Source organism: Dipodomys merriami, unplaced genomic scaffold (genome assembly GCF_024711535.1).
Source record: "Dipodomys merriami isolate MVZ:Mamm:240054 unplaced genomic scaffold, mDipMer1.0.p SCAF_55, whole genome shotgun sequence".
NCBI lineage: Eukaryota > Metazoa > Chordata > Mammalia > Rodentia > Heteromyidae > Dipodomys > Dipodomys merriami.
The window spans coordinates 1,844,091-1,862,379 of NW_027206124.1; the positions used below are offsets into that span (position 1 = coordinate 1,844,091).

At 54.9% G+C, this 18,289-nt stretch overlaps 1 protein-coding gene across 5 annotated transcripts in view; it reads left to right on the forward strand.

The window, feature by feature from the left end:
• Triobp (TRIO and F-actin binding protein) overlaps positions 1-18,289 on the forward strand; it is a 46,955-nt gene that overhangs the window by 26,489 nt on the left and 2,177 nt on the right. For 4 of the 5 annotated variants that reach the window (XM_069999476.1, XM_069999477.1, XM_069999479.1 and 1 more), the window contains 11 exons: positions 787-843; positions 3,287-3,355; positions 3,480-3,569; positions 3,771-3,880; positions 5,217-5,742; positions 7,297-7,407; positions 13,258-13,405; positions 15,795-15,897; positions 16,204-16,363; positions 16,443-16,556; positions 17,782-17,868. In XM_069999476.1, coding sequence (XP_069855577.1) covers positions 787-843; positions 3,287-3,355; positions 3,480-3,569; positions 3,771-3,880; positions 5,217-5,742; positions 7,297-7,407; positions 13,258-13,405; positions 15,795-15,897; positions 16,204-16,363; positions 16,443-16,556; positions 17,782-17,868 — 1,575 coding nt within the window. Of the gene's footprint in view, positions 1-786; positions 844-3,286; positions 3,356-3,479; positions 3,570-3,770; positions 3,881-5,216; positions 5,743-7,296; positions 7,408-7,552; positions 8,864-13,257; positions 13,406-15,794; positions 15,898-16,203; positions 16,364-16,442; positions 16,557-17,781; positions 17,869-18,289 lie in introns of those variants that run through there. The other variant, XM_069999478.1, reaches the window with a different exon arrangement.

The window sequence follows — 18,289 nt, forward strand, 5'->3', positions numbered from 1 at the left end:
GGCCCTGATAGGTGGGCTTGGAGCCATGGGAACAGGTGGCGGCCTCCTCCCTGCCCGCCAGCCTGGCCTGCTCCGCCACAGACCGGCAGGGACGGTAGAGGGACCAGACCTAGAGGAGAGAGGGGGCCCAGGGGACAGGGAGGGCCTGGAGGCTGGTGTCCTGCGGAGGGGCATAGGCAGGAAAATGCTGGGACGAGCAGCTTCTTTATGAATCTAGGTAGGGGGGTGTAGACCATGTGGCAGCGGGGAGGCCCCAGGACCCGGGGCTCTGCCCCCCTGAGCAGCACTCGAAAGGTAGGATCGACGTGACATGTCCGTCTCCCGGGGGACCTGAGGAGACCAGCCTCAGACTCTCCAGGGGCCAGGACTGGCTGGAGGGCCATGGAGGGGCGGGCACCGTTAGGGCTTATTCCAGTGGATCCAATGGGCCTTGTCATAGGAGACCTGGACAGTGTGCTCCAGGCTCCACCCAGAGCTCCCCTTGGCCTCCTCTCTCCCTACTCATGAGCTGGCAGGAGGGTGCTCGGACATCTGGGGTGTTTGTCAGCCATCCAGTCCGCCCTTTTGGCTCTCTGGATGTGGATGTTGGAGAAGGGGGCCAAGGCTGCCCAGTGGCTGGGAGCCCACTTGGCAGGGTGAGGGGAGGGAGTTCCTGGGCCCCTAAGTCCCTTCTATTGGTATGCTCAGACCTCAGTCTCACAGGGCTTGGGGCAGAACGGGTGCTGTATTTCCTTCTGCCAGCCCAGCTGACCCTCCTGTGGGCCTGACCCATCTCTCTCCCCACAGCCCGATCTGCTCAACTTCAAGAAAGGATGGATGTCAATCCTGGATGAGCCTGGAGAGGTAGGAGGGCAGGAGCTGGAGGGGAGAGTTTGGCTGGCTCAGTGCAGGGCTTCTAAAGGCCCTGGCCTGTGAGCACCAGGTGAAAGAAAGCTTAAGGGAAGGTGTTCCTTGTCTAGTGGAAGGAGCCAGGGCGTGGCCATATGAGTAGAGGACAGAGGCCTGGGCCCTCTGCTGAGCAGTCTGCAAGAGTGTGAGCCACAGGATGGAGGTCTCCTGGCTGCCAGCACCCCTACCCTCTTTCCCTGCTGTCACCAAGAGCGGTTGGGTCAGACTAGCTCATGACCCTGGCTAAGAATCCAAGGGTGTGGGGCGCAGGGTGCATGGAGATTGTCTGCCTTGACAGATGGCCAGGACCCAGCCTTGCGCTGGGGGTGTGGCCCAGAGCATGGACTCCGGAGGTCTCACCCAGGACACTTGGATGGGATCACAGCCTTCTCGAGGCTGGCCACAGCTGTGAAGTGGGCGTGGAGGTTAACCATCAGGGAACAGAGTTGCAGCGATACTATGGCAGCTCAGCTCTGTCTCTCCAGCATATCTGTCTTCAGGACCGGCAGGGACGGTGGATATTTCACCAGCTCTGCCCTTTTGGCTGCCAGGCTGGAGCCTGGGAGCCGAGCTGGCTCCCTGCCTACCTAGCCAGGGAAGGTTGTCTCCTATCCCCTGCCTGCATGCGCCTGTAGCTCGGGTCTGCGTGCAGCCCGCATGCCAGGCAGGGCGCAGAGCCAAAGGGAAGCTCATTGTGTTTCCTGCCTACACCGCTGTATTCCCTCTTTATTTGCTCCAGCCCGCAGCCTTCCGTCCCTGCTGCCTGCCCACCGTCCCCTATGGCCGCTCTCCAGATGCGCACAAGGCCTGGCGCCCTGCCAGTGACCCCTTCCTGGCCTCCCCCACCCAGGGTCCCTGGAGGGCAGAGAGAGTTGAGGCCCCACCCAGAACTGGCCATTACTCATACTCTTTCATGGAGTTTTGGAATGTCCGAGCTGAAAGCGCCCTGGGCGTGCAAGCAGCCCAGCCCCCTTCCAGCACCGAAAGGAAACAGGGTCCACAAGTGTCCATTCCTTCCAGGCCATGCTGCACCTTGAGCCCTCGAGGCCCTCAGAGCTCATTCCAGCTCCTGAGAATAACCAGGCGCCGGGGCTCACTCCTGTAGTCCTACCTACTCAGGAAACTGAGGTCTGAGGGTTGTAGTTTGAAGCCAGCTCAGGCAGGAAAGTCTGTGAGATTCTTATCTCCAATTAAACACCAAAAAGCCAGAAGTGGACCTATGGATCAAGTGGTAGAGTGCCAGCCTCGAGTAGAAAAAGCTCAGGGGATAGTGCCCAGGCCCTGAGTTCAAGCCCTTGGCGTACATAAGAAAAGCAGGCATGGAAGGGCTAAGAAGCCATTTGCCTCAGAGCCTGTGGCACATTGCAGTCAGTTGAAGCCTCCATCAGACACTCGATCCACTCGGAGAGGGCCACCTGGTGCCATTGCTGTGCCAAGTGCTGTGTGACACCCATGGGGGTTGAGACTTCTAACTGCACTGGGAGGCTGGGGGGCTTTGTAGTCCTACTGTACTCAGAGAGGTGGAGACACTTGCCTAAAGGCCCACAGCTTCCAAGAAAACAGTTACAACTCTCAAGGGAACTGCTGCATCTAGGTTCTTGGGTGCTGAAACCCTAAGTTCTCAGGGGAGGCAGCTGGAAAGAAATAGAAAGTATCATCCTTGCCTACTGGAAAACTTCCCATGTGCTAGAGGAAAGGAAACCAAGTACTTGCAGCAACAACAAATACCTTAAATGGCTTGCTGGTACAGGGGACTCCCAGGAGGGCTGGGTGACATGGAGTGACCCTGACAGTGGGCAGCCCTGGGCTTGCATTCCAGTGCAGTGAGTGGAGCCCAGAGGTAGGCCAAGCTCCTTCTGGGAGATTAGGAGATCGAGCTGTTCACCGTCCCTGCCCAACCTCACCTGGAGCCCAAAAGCAAGCACTGAAGAAAGACCCCTAACTCCTGCATCAGGGATGGGCAGCTTACGTTTTCTCAGGCTGAATGTGTGAGTAGCCAGCATGCCCAGAGACTTCCACTTTGCCACCTTGCCACGAGCTCAGTCTGCACCCTACGCCTCTCCGGTCCTCCTGTCTGGGAGATCTTTGTTCTTGACCACTGTGGCAATCCAGGGGGACACATGGGAAAACAAGATTAAAACGTGAGGTTCTGGCCCTCCCTAGCCCTTGCAGTCCTAGGGGCCTAAGAGCATCAGCAAATCAGAGGAGGGTTCCTGGAGGACTGGGTGTGGCTGTGGAGAAGTCAACCCGGCTCACAGCTGCACCCTGGAGGCTCAGAGGGGAACTGCAGGGCCGTCCACTGACCCAGGAAGGTAGAATCACCCACCTGCCAGGCCCTCTGAGGTCTCCCTCCATCATTCCCTCCCTCCTCTTGCTTACCTCTTCCTCTCCTTCACAGTGGAAGAAACACTGGTTTGTGCTGACGGACTCAAGCCTCAAGTATTACAGAGACTCCACTGCAGAGGAGGTGAGGCCCTGTCCCCCACGGGTGCCCATGGGTTCCTGGAAGGGGCTGGGGCAGCGGGCCGGCCGGGGTCAGCAGAGCGGGCCCCCAGGGTTCATGTGGACTCTGGTGGGCCCTTCTGCTCTAGGCAGACGAACTGGACGGTGAGATCGACCTGCGCTCCTGCACGGATGTCACCGAGTACGCCGTGCAGCGCAACTATGGCTTCCAGATCCACGTGAGGCTGTGGGGGGCGCAGTGGGAAGCGGAAGGGAGGGCCCAGAGTCCGTGACTCACTCATTCCCCAGACACCTGTCATCCATCAGAGGCGGGCCCCCCGGAGAGGTCTGCTCTTGGGAAGCAAGCCCCTCCCCCCATCCAAGTGGGAGGGAGTAAGAGGGCGGCCACATGTCCACCTACCCACGGGGTGCACTTGCAGACCAAGGACAACGTCTACACCTTGTCGGCCATGACCTCAGGCATCCGGCGGAACTGGATTGAGGCTCTGAGGAAGACCGTGCGACCCACTTCAGCCCCAGATGTCACCAAGTATGGGCTGGGCTTGGGCCTTGCAGGGGGAGGAACTTACTCCCTCATCCCCCAGCGGGGTTCTGGGAACTCGCCTGAGGGCCTTTGTGGTACACGAGCATCCTGGGCCTTCACATTAAAATACATAGGCTTGACCTTCATTCCCCCCTCCTTTTTTTGGCAAGAGTTGTGCCCATGAGTCTAGGCTCTTCTGTCTCTGTGCCATGAGGCTGTGCCTAAGCTTGTACTAGGGAGAGACTTGGCAGTCTGGCTTCTGTGCTCCCCTCCAGGCTGGGGGCCTTTCCCTTCATTGTTGCCATGGTAGCAGATGGGGTGGGGAGTTGGTTACCCTATGACCAAGCCCTCTAGGGGTGAGGTTTATAGCTGCTAGAGGGGCAGGAACAGAGTGTTGTATAGAAGCCGGCCACACCTGTGTGGCTTTGGCTTTGGGCCACTGACTTTTTTTGTGTGTGTTGGTACTGAGGCTTGAACTCAGGGCCAGGGCACTGTCCCGTAGATTTTTCACTCAAGGCTGCTTAGCATTCTACCACTTGAGCCACAGATCTACTTCTGGTGTTTTGGTGGTTAGTTGGAGAGACAGAAGCTCTTGAACTTTTTTGCCCAGGTTGGTTTTGAACTGCAATCCTCCAGATCTTAGCTTTCTGAGTAGCTAGGATTACAGACATGACACCCATGGGCCCAGCTGTTTCATGCTTATTTTATTTTATTCTTATGCTAGTCCTGGGGCTTAAAGTCAGGGACTGGGCACTGTCCCTGAGGTTTGTTTGTTTTTTTGTTTTGTTCTGTTTTCTCAAAGCTAGTACTATAGCACTTGAGCCATAGTTCCACTTCCAGCTTTTTGGTGGTTAATTGGAGAGAGAGTTTTGTGAAGTTTTTGCCCAGGCTGGTTTCCAAGTGCAATCCTCCAGGTCTCAGCTTCCTGAGTAGCTAGGATTACAGGCATGAGCCACCGATACCCAGCTGTTACTCGTGTTTTTAATAAGCAGTGCTTCCATTGGTACTTGCAAAGGGCCTCCTGGGTACTTTGCACACAGTGGCTCACTAAGACATCACATCTATGCCATGTGAGGAATTGTGCCAGCCAGGCTATGAGAAAGGAAGAGGATCCAGGCCTCACAGGCCCAGGGCTGGCAGGTGGTAAACTAGGCTGTGCCCAGAACCTGTTCACCAAGAAGCTCCACTTCTCAGACTCTGGGTCGGGCTGCCCTGTCCTCTGGGGACACCTAGCACTGAGGGGGGGGGGGGGAAACGGGGTCGGGGGGAAGGGTCTCTCTGGAAGGGCTCCTGTGGGCGAGTGGACAAGGTCCCACCTGACACGGCTCTGCTGGCGCCCTAGGCTCTCGGACAGCAACAAGGAGAACACGTTGCACAGCTTCGGGCCCCAGAAGGGCTCCCCAAAGGTGGGGGAGCAGCGGGCCGGCTCTGAGGTCATCGGCCGGGGCAGCCCTCGCAGGGTGGATGGGCCACGGCAATCCCTGGACTATGTGGAGCTCTCCCCCCTGACGCAAGCCTCCCCGCAGCGAGCCCGCACCCCAGCCCGCACCCCTGACCGCCCCGCCAAGCAGGAGGAACTGGAGCGGGACCTGGCCCAGCGCTCTGAGGAGCGGCGCAAGTGGTTTGAAGCCACGGACAGCGGGGGCCCAGAGACACCCACTGGGGAGGGGCCACGTCGGGGCCTGGGCGCCCCCCTGACCGAGGACCAGCAGAGCCGGCTCAGCGAGGAGATCGAGAAGAAGTGGCAGGAGCTGGAGAAGCTGCCCCTGAGGGAGGGCAAGCGGGTGCCACTCACCGCCCTGCTCAACCAGAGCCACAGCGAACGCCACACACCCTCGAGGGACAACCATGAGGCCCTGGAGAAGGAGGTGGGCCCCGGAGACGGAGGTGGGCCCCTTGCCCCCCAGCTCTGCTCCCGACCCTGAACCCAGGTCCTGGTGTTTGTCTTTTTTTTTTTTTTTTTTTTTTGGTGCCAGTTGGGGGACTTGAACTCAGGGCCTAAGTGCTGTCCCTGCACTGTTTTTGCTCAAGGCTAGCACTCTACCACTTGAGCCACAGCGCCATCTCTGGCTTTTTTGGTAATTTATTGGAGATAAAGAGTCTCACAGACTTTCCCGCCTGTGACTGGCTTTGATCCCCGATCCTCAGATCTCAGTCTCCTGGGTAGCTAGGGTGACAGGTGTGAGCCACTGATTCCTGGCGCCAGTTTATTCTCAAGTTTTTGTGCTGAAGTCTAGTGCTCTACCACTTGAGTCACAGATCCTCTTATGGCTTTTTTTTTTCTTTTTTTTTGTACTTAATTGGAGATAAGAGTCTCAGACTTTGCTACCCAACCTGGCTTTGAACAGTGATCCTCAGATCTCAGCCTCCTACGTAGCTAGGATTACAGGTGTGAGCCGCCAGTGCCTGGCTTGACATTTGTCCCACACACCTGTGGTGTTGGGGTGCTCATTCCCTGTCTGATCGCTGTCCTAATTGTCAGGCCCTTTCACTTTCATTCCCTAGACCCTGCTGTTGTTTTGTTCTGTTGTTTGTTTTTTTGGGGGGGGGGGATCCGGTCATGGGGCCTGAACTCTGGGCCTGGGTGCTGTTCCTCAGCTCTTCAGCTCAAGGCTAGTGTCCTACCACTTGAGCCACAGCGCCACTTCCGGCTTTTTTCTTTTTTTGCTTATGTGGTGCTGAGGAATCGAACCCAGGGCCTCATGCATGCAAGGCAAGTGCTCTACCACTGAGCCACCTTCCCAGCCCCATGTTCTGTTGTTTTCTTAGTTGTGCTCTTAATAACACCCAGGATGGGAAGTGGGAAGGGAAGGGAGACCATTTTTTTGTTCATCTTTTACATCCCAAGCCTTGTCCAGAGCCTCTCAAGTCCCTTGACTCAAGCTATTCCCACACTTCTCCTGGGCAGGCCTCCCCTCTGTCACTGACAGGGAAACAAAGTTCACAGGTGTCACACCTGCCTGTCATCCTGTGGTGGGTAATAGTGACAATGGTGTGCTGACCCTATCCCTGTCTTCTCTGGGCCAGAGCTATCTCAGGTCTACACCTGGCCATCTAGGAACCAGCGACACCAGCGCTCCTGCTCCACCCCCACTCTTGTGCTAGTTCTGAAGCTTGAACTTGGCCTGGGCACTGTCTCTTAGCTTCTTCTGCTCAGGGCTGGCCCCCTTATCTCTTGAGCCACATTTCTGCTTTGAAGGTTCATTGGAGATTAGAGTCTGATGGACTTCACTGTCCTGGCTGGCTTCAAACTACGATCCTCAGACCTCAACCTCCTGCATGGCTAGGATGACACACATGAGGTTCCCAGCCCTTCTGTGAACCCCAGGAAAGCTGGCGTTGTAACCCTGTGAAGCTGGACAGCCATGTGCTACTCCTTACTCTGTCTGGGTCCTCACTGACCTGGGCTTCTCCTCTGCTAGGTCCAATCTCTCCGTGCGCAGCTGGAAGCGTGGCGTCTCCGGGGGGAAGCCCCCCAGAGTGCACCCAGACCCCAGGAGGACGGCCGCACCCCGCCAGGCTACATCTCACAGGTGAGGCTGAGGCTTGTTCTTGGTGGTGGGGGGAGGGGACAGATTCCTGGTTGCTGTGTTGTCAGAAAACAATACTTTGGCATCCTTCCCTGTGTGCCAGAACCCATGCGAGGCGTTTGACACACCCCTCTCACTCTCCCCACAGCTGGTGGGCGTGATCACGGTGCCCATTTTACAGACCAGGCCCCTGGGCGCTGAGGGCTCACGTGACTCGCCTGAGGGCACCCAGACTGCAGGTGTCAGAGGTGGGATTTGAGCCTGGGGTCGGCTGACTGCAGAGCCTGTGTGTGAGTCCCCGTGTGACATTGTGCAGTTGGAGTCCCTTCCCCCGCCTCATGGGGCGGGGGACGGAGAGTTGTTCTCTGACACGGAGCGAGCCCGCCCAGGCACAGCCAGGAGCCCTGCAGGACGTGCAAGCCTTCAGTGGCCCTCGGGAGTGAACTCTGCCTAGGACAGCGCTTCTCAAGTGGGGGGCAGGGGTACTTTTGTCCCCTAGGGACAGCAGCTATGTGTGGAAGCAATTTTTGATTGTCACAACTGGGACACTTGGTTTTCCAGAAGAAAAAAAAAGATTATGTGCCTGTGTGCATGTGTGTGTATGAGTGCGCGCGTGCATGTGCACATGCGTGCGCTGGTCCTGGGGCGTGTATGCATGCGTGCACACATATTGATTTTACGTTTTACTAAATAATAGATATTTAGTATATAATTGATAGCTTTAAAATATATATATTATTCTTACTGTGCATTCCATGCAGCCAGTGGATTTCCCTCACAGCGTCTTTGGGATTTCCTGTTCTAATGTGAATGTGGATTGACATTTTTGTTTATGCTAATAAGTAAGGCAAAAAGTCAAATATGGAAACTTTACTAGGTCAGTATTACAAGTGACCCCTTTGCTGAATTGGAAATCTTTGTTTGTTTGTTTGTCTTTGTTGTTTTTTTGGTCAGTCCTAGGGCTTGAACTCAGGGCCTGAGCTCTGTCCCTGAGTTTTTCTGTTCAAGGCTAGCACTCTACCACTTTGAGCCACAGCGCTACTTCCAGTTTTCTAGTGGTTAATTGAAGATAAAGAGTGTCACAGACTTTCCTGCCTTTGAACCTCTTTGAACCTCTATCCTCAGATCTCAACTCCTGAATAGCTAGGATTATAGGCATGACCCACCAGCACCCGGTCTTGGGTAATTGTATTTTATTGGATATTCCAGAGCATCCTATTAATAATATTTCTGGGGGCTGGAGGTGTGGCTCAGTTTGTAGAGCACTAGCCAATGAATGAAAGCATCTGGTACTGAATTTAAGTCCTGATCTCAGACCAAAAAAAAAAGACTATTTCTGTAGTTTTTGTTTTTCTGTATGTTCTCTCATGACCATAGACTTAACACGTTTAAGCGTCAGCACATTCTCGTCACCTGCTTCTAAACAATCCATAAGACAATAAACCAACTTTCTCAGTTCCCACTGTGCAAGCTCCCATCATGGCTGACATCCAGCTACCCGCATGACATCCCTCAGCCAGGCTGGGGAAGAGTCTGTCTCACCCAGCCGTCCAGGGAACCACCTCAGGGACGGGCGGAATAATAAAATGCAATGAATAATCAGGGAGTGATACACTTTGACTATGTACGTACGTACTACCTTTATTTGTCATAGAACTATAATTTTAAGTTTAGAAAGCAGCCTTGCTTAGCAGCCAGGTCACAAAATCGTGAATAATTTGACAATCACTTGTCTGCAGTCTATAGTACTCTGTTGCCCAAAGGAGAAAAGAATATCGGGATTCCAGATGCTGTGCAGTGGGAGCCTTCTAGACATTCCCAGGGGTAGTGGGAGGCCCCCATGAAGGGCTCTTTGGGGAGTGTATGTGTGCTGGGGCTGGGGGCTGCACTACTTGTGGCCGGAGGTGGGAGGCGGGTTGGTACTCATTGTGGAGCCTCCAGGAACAAGTCTGGTGCCACCGTCACGAAGTGGTGCTGGAAAAAAGCGTAAGGCCCAGGCCTGAAGAACTGGGGCAAGGCCAAGGATAGTATGGGTTAGCAGGGCACTAGGACTTGGTGATGGCTCAGGAGGGCAGTGGAGCTGACAAGGAGAGTTAGGAGATGAGGAGACCAGCCTTGGGGTCCCTGGGCTTGGGGTAGGTAGAGGAGAGGCCTCTCAGCAGGGCTGGGCCCAGGTCACAGCCTGTGGCCAATGGACGGAGCCCTGAGGTCCTGGGGTTCAGACAGTCTAGGGGCATCTCTCTCTGGGTGGGGCCACTTACCTGTGATCGGGGTGTTCCATCTTTGTTACTAGTAAAACCGGCTTTTGAGTCCACTGGGAAAAGGTTTCTGCCACCAAAATGGAACTTACAAAAGAATCCTGTGCTAGCCGGGTGCCGGTGGCTCACACCTGTCATCCTAGCTACTCAGAAGGCTGAGATCTGAGGCTTGTGGTTTGAAACCAGCCCAGGCAGGAAAAGGCTGTGAGACTCATCTCCAGTGAACCACTAAAAAAGCCAGAGGGGAGCTATGGCTCAAGTGGCAGAGCACCAGCCTTGAGTGAAAAAGCTAAGGAACAATGCCCAGGCCCTGAATTCAAGCCCCAGTACCAGCACACATACAAAAAGGAGTCCTGTGACTTCTTAGCTTATAGATGGGGAAACTGAGGCTCAGAGGAAGGGTGTAACCTTTGAGCTCTAGGGAGAACTGGTCCCAGGTGCCCTGCTGGAGGCTCCAAAGGCTGTCAGCACAGTGCCAGCGTGGGCAGGGAGAGCAGATAGAATTGGGGAGGGGGATGGGAAGGGAGGAGGAAACAGACTGCAGCTTGAAGACTGGGGTGGGGGCGTCAGAGAGGAGGAGCGGAGTCACGTTCCCCCCTCCCCCAGCATGGGAAGAGGCAACTGCAATTGTTCTGGTCTGGTAGCTCAGGCTGTGGGGACCCCTCCTGTGGGTCTGAGGGCATCCACACTGAATGGGGGTCCCTCACGGGGCTGGGGGACTGAGCAGGGGCCCCTCCTGCAGGGCTGTAGGTCACTGGGTGGGTGACACCCTCACAGGGCTGGGACACTGAGTGGATAACACTCACACAGGGCTGGGACACTGAATGGGGGTCCCTCACAGGGCTGGGAACCCTTGTGCCACAATACAGTGGTGGGGGTGATTCTGGGGTTTTTCATCCTGGGACAGCGGTGGGGGTGATTCTGGGGTTTTTCATCCTGGGACTTAAGCGCCGCCTTGGGCAGAAGGGCCCTTGCAGTCCAGTGCGGGGGAACTTCATTTCTTCATCTACCTTGACGTGCATGTGAGAGGTGCGGCCAATATCAGGACACCTCTCTCCTTGGGAAGGTAGGTCAGAAGCAGCGCCCGGCCAAGGAGCACTCTTTGTGGGTACCCCTCCTGCCATTACCCCCCATCCCCCCATCCCCCACCCCCCCACCCCCGCATAGCTCATCACTACTGTGTCTGCCTATCTGCCCTAGCCCTTTAAGGACACAGGCTTCCAATTTCATTTTATTTTATTTCATTTATTTTTGTCGGTCGTGGGCTTTCGCTCAAGGCTAGCACTCTACCACCTGAACCACAGCACTATTTCTGGCTTTTTCTGCCTATGTGGTACTGAGGAATTGAACCCAGGGCCTCAGGCATGCAAGGCAAGCACTCTACCCCTGAGCCACCTTCCCAGCCCATGGCTTCCAATTTCAAAGTGCCTTATTTATTTGTATTTGTTTTATTTTTGTGCCAGTTCTGAGGCTTGAACTCAGGGCCTGGGCATGGTCCCTGCGTTGTTTTGCTCATGGCTAGCGCTCTACCACTTGAGTCAGGGTTTTACTTCTGGCTGTTTGCTGGTTCAGTGGAGGTAAGAGTCTCACAGACTTTCCTGTCCAGGCTGGCTTTGAACTGCAATCCTCAGATCTGCTGCACTAGTTCCCAGTGGTATACACAGCTATTTATCATCTTGCCCTTTTTTAGAAACCTACCACAGTCTGGCCAGGCTAACATGGAAGCACGGTTCACTTGTGTACCTTGCCTTCTCCACCATCTGCTTGTCCCTGTCCTGGGCTCCAGTCCACCCCTTCATCTTTGACGTCCCAAAGGCCAAGCCCAGCCCTTACGGCACAGTGTCACTGTGACCTGCCTCGCCTCCTTTTCAGTCTTACCCTCCGCTTCCACTCCTCAGGCCCCAGAGAGCCTCAGACAACTGCGCACCTCCAGGGTCAGCTAAGGAACAGCCTGAATTCCTTTTGTCCTGGAAGGTGACATAGTCAGAGGCCCCAGGAGAAAGACAAGGGTGTCTTTGGGGGCAGTTATTCTGTCTCTCCCACCATAACAGATGTTAGCCTGATGTTTTGCTCTTGTGAGTGGGAACAGCCGCATGTACCGCCAGACACCAGTTCTCCCCACTACCTTCCTTATGCCTTTCCACAGGAGTCCACGCAGGCCACTCTGCCTGTGTTTGGGGGTTTTTGTGTGTGTGTGTGTGTGTGTGTGTTTTTGGTCGGTGGGCTGTGGGGCTTGAACTCTGGGCCTGGGCCCTGTCTCTGAGCTCTTCAGCTCAAGGTGAGCACTCTACCACTTGAGCCACAGCACCACTTCTGGTTTTCTGGTGGTTAATTGGAGATAAGAGTCTCACGGACTTTCCTGCCTGGTCTGTCTTTGAACCCCGATCCTCAGATGTCAGCTTCCTTAGTAACTAGGATTACAGGCTTGAGCCACCAGTGCTCGGCTCTCTCTTTGTTTTGTTTCTTTACAGGTTCTTTAAAAAAAATCTTTTAAGTAGTTGTACAAAGCAGCTGCCATTTAACACGGCAGTTTATGAACACAATGCATCCTGATCAGGGTCACCTTGCTCAAGGTTCCCACCCAGTCTTCTACTTCTCTGCCTTTGGACAGCTCCCCAGCGTCCTTCGTAAGGCTCAGTCCATCACTGATCTCAGAATTCCCTGAGTAGACATTTAGAATGCTTTCAGTTTTTATTTGTTTTCCTGCTAACCTTGCCTTCGCAAACAACCTCATTTCTGAGTCCTCACACACACCACCTCCTGGGGCGTGGCTATAAATCCTAGGAGTAGGCTGCTAGGTGAAGGAATAAGGTTGTTAAAATGTCAATTGGGTATGGTAGCATATGCCTAAAACCCCAGCATTCAGAGGCTGAGGCAGGAGGATCACAAGGGAGAGGTCAGCATGAACTGTACATAGTGAGACCCTGTGTCACTGTGTGAGTGGTAATGATGCTGCCACTGCCCCCATGCCACCCAGGACAGCGGGCTCCGCCGTGGGCATCGTCAGTCTCAGGCATACTTGTCCCGCTTGTCTCCAAAGCCCTGTTGTGCATTGTCATCCATCTCAGCTCATTCACTAAGTACTTGCCACATGTTGTGCCCTGGCCTGAATGCCAGGCCTCAGCTGCTGTCCTGAGGGTATTATGATCTGGGAGAAGCAGAACCTCGGAGGTAGGGAAGAGGCTTCCCAGAGACAGACGGAGCTGGAAGAAACATTCCAGCTGAGCTACAGGTCAGATGAATTCAGGAAGGAAAAGCATGTTCTAGCCTGGGTGGAATAGCATGAGCTAAAAGCTTGGAGGTATGAGTAAGCGCAGAGTTGGTTTTTGTGAGGTTGCTCGGGGGTGAAAAGCTGGGCAGGAGTAGGGCGATGAGAGCCAACCATGGGAGCAGGCACTGGCGGGGCAGGAAGGGGGGCGGCACGCGGGAGGGTTGGAAGCAGGGGAGTGGGGTGGGGTGGTCAATGTAAAGGGTGGTGTGGCAGCAGGAGCAGGCTGGTGGTGCGGATCCAGCCTGGCCCCTGGGGAGCCTGCCCGCAGCTCCTCCTCCTGGGGGCAGTGAGGCAGCTCCGTGACCCCTGGTCCCCGGCCCGCAGGAGGCCTGCGAGCGCAGCCTAGCGGAGATGGAGTCCTCACACCAGCAGGTGATGGAGCAGCTGCAGCGCCACCATGAGCGAGAGCTGCAGCGGCTGCAGCAGGAGAAGGAATGGCTGCTGGAGGAGGAGACGGCGGCCACGGCCTCCGGTAAGAACCCCACTCCACGCTGAAGCCCCCCACCCCTGACTGCACTAGGAAGAGAGCCAGGCACCTGTAGCTCACACCTGTGATCCTAGCTACTGAGATCTAAGGATCAAGGTTTGGAGCCAGCCTATCTGAATAGGAAAGTCTGAGGCTTTTTATCACCAATTTAAAAGCCAGAAGCCCGGTGCCTGGGGCTCACACCTGTAATCCTAGCTACTCAGGAGGCTGAGATCTGAGGATCAAGGTTCAAAGCCAGCCGGGCAGCAATGTCTGTGAGACTCTTATCTCCCAGAAGTGGCGCTGTGGCTCAAGTGGTAGAAGTAGAGCTGTGGCTCAAAGCACCAGCCTTGAGCAAAAAGTCAAGGGTGAGCGCAAGACCCTAAGTTTAAGCCCTGGAACTGACATCAAGAAGAAAAAGAAGGGGTGGAAGTGTGGCTCAGTTGGCAGAGCACTAGCCAATGAGCACAAGTAAAGTACCGAGTTCAAGACCCAATCTCAGACCAAAAAAAAAAAAAAAATAGAAAGTGAGAATTGTAACACTTGTGGGCGGGGTGTCAACTGGGCTTAGAAGCTCCCAGAACTGGTTTTTGCACCTTCTAGAAAAGGAGAAACTGATATTGTAAGAGATTGCCCCTCCCCCATAGGTTGTGACTCCCCCCTCCCCTTCCCCCCTGCAGCCACTTGTGGGAGGGCCCACCTTAAACTACTCTCTGTTCTGCTGGGGGAGTGGGGAGTGCCACCTCCCTGACCCCATAGGCCCCCCGCTGGGGAAGCTGGGGGGAGGGGAGAGGAGAGCCCGGCCCAGGCCTGGCTGTGTGCTTTCCCCATTTGTCACAGGTTAGTGACACCACCCCGAGGTGGTACAGCTGGTGCCAGAGCCCAGAGCACTCTGGGTACAGAGCGGTGCCCTGAACACATCTGCTCTCCCAGTCAGAAGCTGGAAATGTGTATGACAGACAATTCCTTCCCCTCCGTTGGCCCCTCACACACCTGCCATGCCCCCCCCCCGCACGTCCTGTGCACCCCGAGGGGGTTGCAGGATGATGGAAAGTGTGAGAAAGGTCATGGGAACTGAGCCTGCTTCCTGCCCGTGCTGGCCGAGGGCTTCCTATGTTTGCACCTTTAGGCGCTTCTGTATTTTAGGGAGGTCACCCTGCCCCAGCTGGGTCCACGCCTGGATCACCCTGTAACCCAGCACGAAGGTTTCCATAGTGAACCTGGAAGTCCTACACACACAGAATAACAGAACACCCACAGCCTGGTGTCCCTTCCCTCAGGGAAGGGTGATGATAATTCCCTATTCAGTGTTTGGATTTGGAATTGTGGGTAGAACAGCAGAGTAGAACTTAGTCCTCACGATCACCCCCAGTGGTGTGAAAAAATACTCTGTTCTGGGCTGGGAAGGTTGCTCAGTGGTAGAGTGCTTGCCTTGCATGCATGAGGCCCTGGGTTCAATCCCTCAGCACCACATAAGCAAAAAAGGCTGGAAGTGGCACTGTGGCTCAAATGGTAGAGCGCTAACCTTGAACTAAAGAGCTGAGGGACAGTGCCTAGGCCCAGAGTTCAGGCCCCAGGACCGACAAAAAAAATTTAAAAAAGGATGGGGTAACACTTCTGTAAGATATGTACTCACCTTACATATGTAACTGTAACATCTCTGTACATCAACTTTACAATAAAATAAAATTAAGTTTTAAAAAAAATACCCTGTTCTGCTGGGCACTGGTGGCTGGCCTGTAATCCTAGCTGCTCAGGAGGCAGCCAACCTGGGCAAGAAAGTCTGTGAGGGCTGGGAGGGTGGCTCAGTGGTAGAGCGCTTGCCTTGCATGCCTGAGGCCCTGGGTTCGATTCCTCAGCACCACATAAGCAAAAAGAAAAAAAGCTGGAAGTGGCGCTGTGGCTCAAGTGGTAGAGCGCTAGCCTTGAGCTGAAGAGCTGAGGGACAGCGCCCAAGCCCAGAATCCAGACCCCACGAACGGACCCCCCCCCAAAAAAAAAGTCTGTAAGACTCTTGGTGGTGGTGGTGGTGGTGGTAGTGGTGGTGGTGGTGGTGGTGGTCATGGGGCTTGAACTCTGGGCCTTGGCACTGGCCATGAGCTCTTCAGGGCTAGCAGAAGAGCCCTACCAGAGGTCCCTGAAGGTGTCCTCCCAGGAGGCCCATCTGGCAGGGTCATTCTCCCATGATGGGCCCAAAGAGATTGAGTAATTCAGCCCTAAACTACTCAGTTCAGGACACTGCCTGGATTGCTTTGGGCTGCTAGTCTAGTCTGGTGCTCTCTGTACACTGCTTTCTGATTCTGTATCCACCTGTATAGGTGGAGTCTTAGGGGAGGCACACAGCTTGATGGTTCCAGCCCCTCTCCAACTTTTCCACCTTTTTGCCTCCTCCCAGCCATTGAAGCCATGAAGAAAGCCTATCAGGAAGAGCTGAGCCGGGAGCTGAGCAAAACACGGAGTCTCCAGCAAGGTCCAGATGGCCTCCGGAAGCAGCATCAGTAAGATGGCAATGGGGCCCTGAGTGTCTTGGCTAGGTCTGCCTTTAAGCCAGGGCCTGCTGCTCACCAGCGTACTTGAAAATTGAGGACTTGGTACTGAGGCCCTCTGCATTCTATGCCTGTTTGGTTTAGTGTTCTATAGAGCTGGGTTGCGATGTCACTTTTCACCAGTAGGTGTCTCCCTGTTACCGCACAGTTCTGGAGTCCTGGGGCTGCCCTCCAACCCATGGTGGGCTGAGTCAGGTTGTGACCCACTCAAGGGCCAGCAGTGACTAGAGCCCTCTGTCCCCCTGTCCCCCGGGGAAGGTCAGACATAGAGGCGCTGAAGCGGGAGCTGCAGGTGCTGTCCGAACGCTATTCGCAGAAGTGCCTGGAGATCGGTGCCCTGACGCGGCAGGCTGAGGAGCGGGAACACACCCTGCAGCGCTGTCAGCAGGAGGGCCAGGAGCTGCTGCGCCACAACCAGGTGGGCCCGGCCCCCATGGGGCTGGGGGTGGACATGGTGGGGCCAGCATCGAGGCTTAACCGTCCCTCCCCTCCCCCAGGAGCTGCATACCCGCCTGTCCGAAGAGATCGACCGGCTGCGCAGCTTCATTGCCTCCCAGGGCTCGGGCAACAGCTGTGGGCGCAGCAATGAGCGGAGCTCCTGTGAGCTGGAGGTGAGTGGTGCCCCCTTCTTTCGACCCCCTATACTTGGTAGCCCTTCCCCCACCCCCCCTACCCCCCCTACCCCCCCCCCCGCTACCATCACCTACCTGCAGGGGGACCCTGGTAAGCTATTCCACCATAGTCAGTAGCTCCTAGAAGAAATGCATGATTCCACCAGCACCTTAGCATTTGATACTATATTGCTTATTCATTTACTTATTTATTATAGCATTTGATTTATGTTACCTATTCTATTAGTTTATTTACTTATTACTTATTATTACTTTTGGTGCCAGTCTGGGGCTTGAACTCAAGGTCCCTTAGTCTTTTTTTTCACTCAAGCTGGCCCCCTGCCATTTGAGACCCAATTCCACTTGTGGCTTCTTGGTGGTTAGAGATAAGTGTCTTGGGCTGGGAATGTGGCTTAGTGGTAGAGTGCTTGCCTAGCATACATGAAGCCCTGGATTTGTTTCCTCAGTGTCATGTACACAGAAAAAGCTGGAAGTGGTGCTGTGACTCAAGTGGTAGAGTGCTAGCCTTGAGCAAAAGAAGCTTAGGGACAGTGCCTAGGCTCTGAGTTCAAGCCCCAGGACTGGCAGAGAGAGAGAGAGAGAGAGAGGAGTCTCATGGACTTTCCTGCCTGGCCTTCAAACCAGGATCCTCAGATCTTAGCCTCCTGAGTAGCTAGGATTACAGGGGTGAGCCACCAGCACCTGGTTTGTCTAGAACTTCTGTACGTCCCTTTTATCTAATCTTCCAATAATTCCAGGAGTTTAACAGTCACTGTCCCTGCTAGACAGATGAGCAATCAGACCCAGGGAGGTCCATGGCCTTCCTGGAAGTCACCCAGCTCCCCAGTGTGGAAACCATGTTTGCACCCAGCAGTCAGCTCCAATCTAAGCTTTTAGACTGGGTTTGTTCCCCATTGTCAAGTCAGGCACGCAGCCCCTCAGCACTGGGAGGATCCGGGGGCTGCCATGGCTGCCTAGCTCTTGTTAAAGGAGGGCCACAACCCAGCCTCCTTTCCACCTCCTGGCCCCCAGCTGGACCTACAGCTAAGGTGACCATAGCCGGGGGTGAGGGGCGAGGGAGGACAGCTTCCTGGGGGAGGTGGGCCGTCAGGATGGAATAATAGGGATCTTGGTGCAGGTTGGCGCTGCCCTCTAGGGTCTGGGGCAGGAAGGAGCCAGGTTACTGGGCTCTGGGCTTGGGTCAGCCTGGCACCTGTGCCCGCAGGTACTGTTGCGAGTGAAGGAGAATGAGCTTCAGTACCTGAAGAAGGAGGTGCAGTGTCTCCGGGATGAGCTGCAGGTGATGCAGAAGGTATGGAGGGCCACGGGGGGGGGGGGGTCTGGGGGACACAGAGGGGCTCAGAACCACCTGGATGCTAGCCAGGGAGGTGTCCTTGGCACCTCTTTGCCTCGTTCTCCTTCAACCCTCCCAGTGCCTCCCACGAGAGTCACTGCCCCATTACAGACAGGGAAGACAGGCCGGGAAGTCTGCGCGAGGACACACTTGCTTTGATTTATTCAGCATTAGTTTATTTGCATATTACTGTTTGTGTGTGTGGGGGCTTTCTTCATTACTGCCGGAGGATTGAAGCAAGCCTCTCACTTGCTAGTCAGGTGCTCTGTTGCTCATGTGATGCCCCTAGTTCTTTTTATTTATTTTAAAATTTTATTTTTTTGCTTTTTTTTTTTTTGGTCAGTCGTGGGGCTTGATCTCTGGGCCTGGGCGCTGTCCC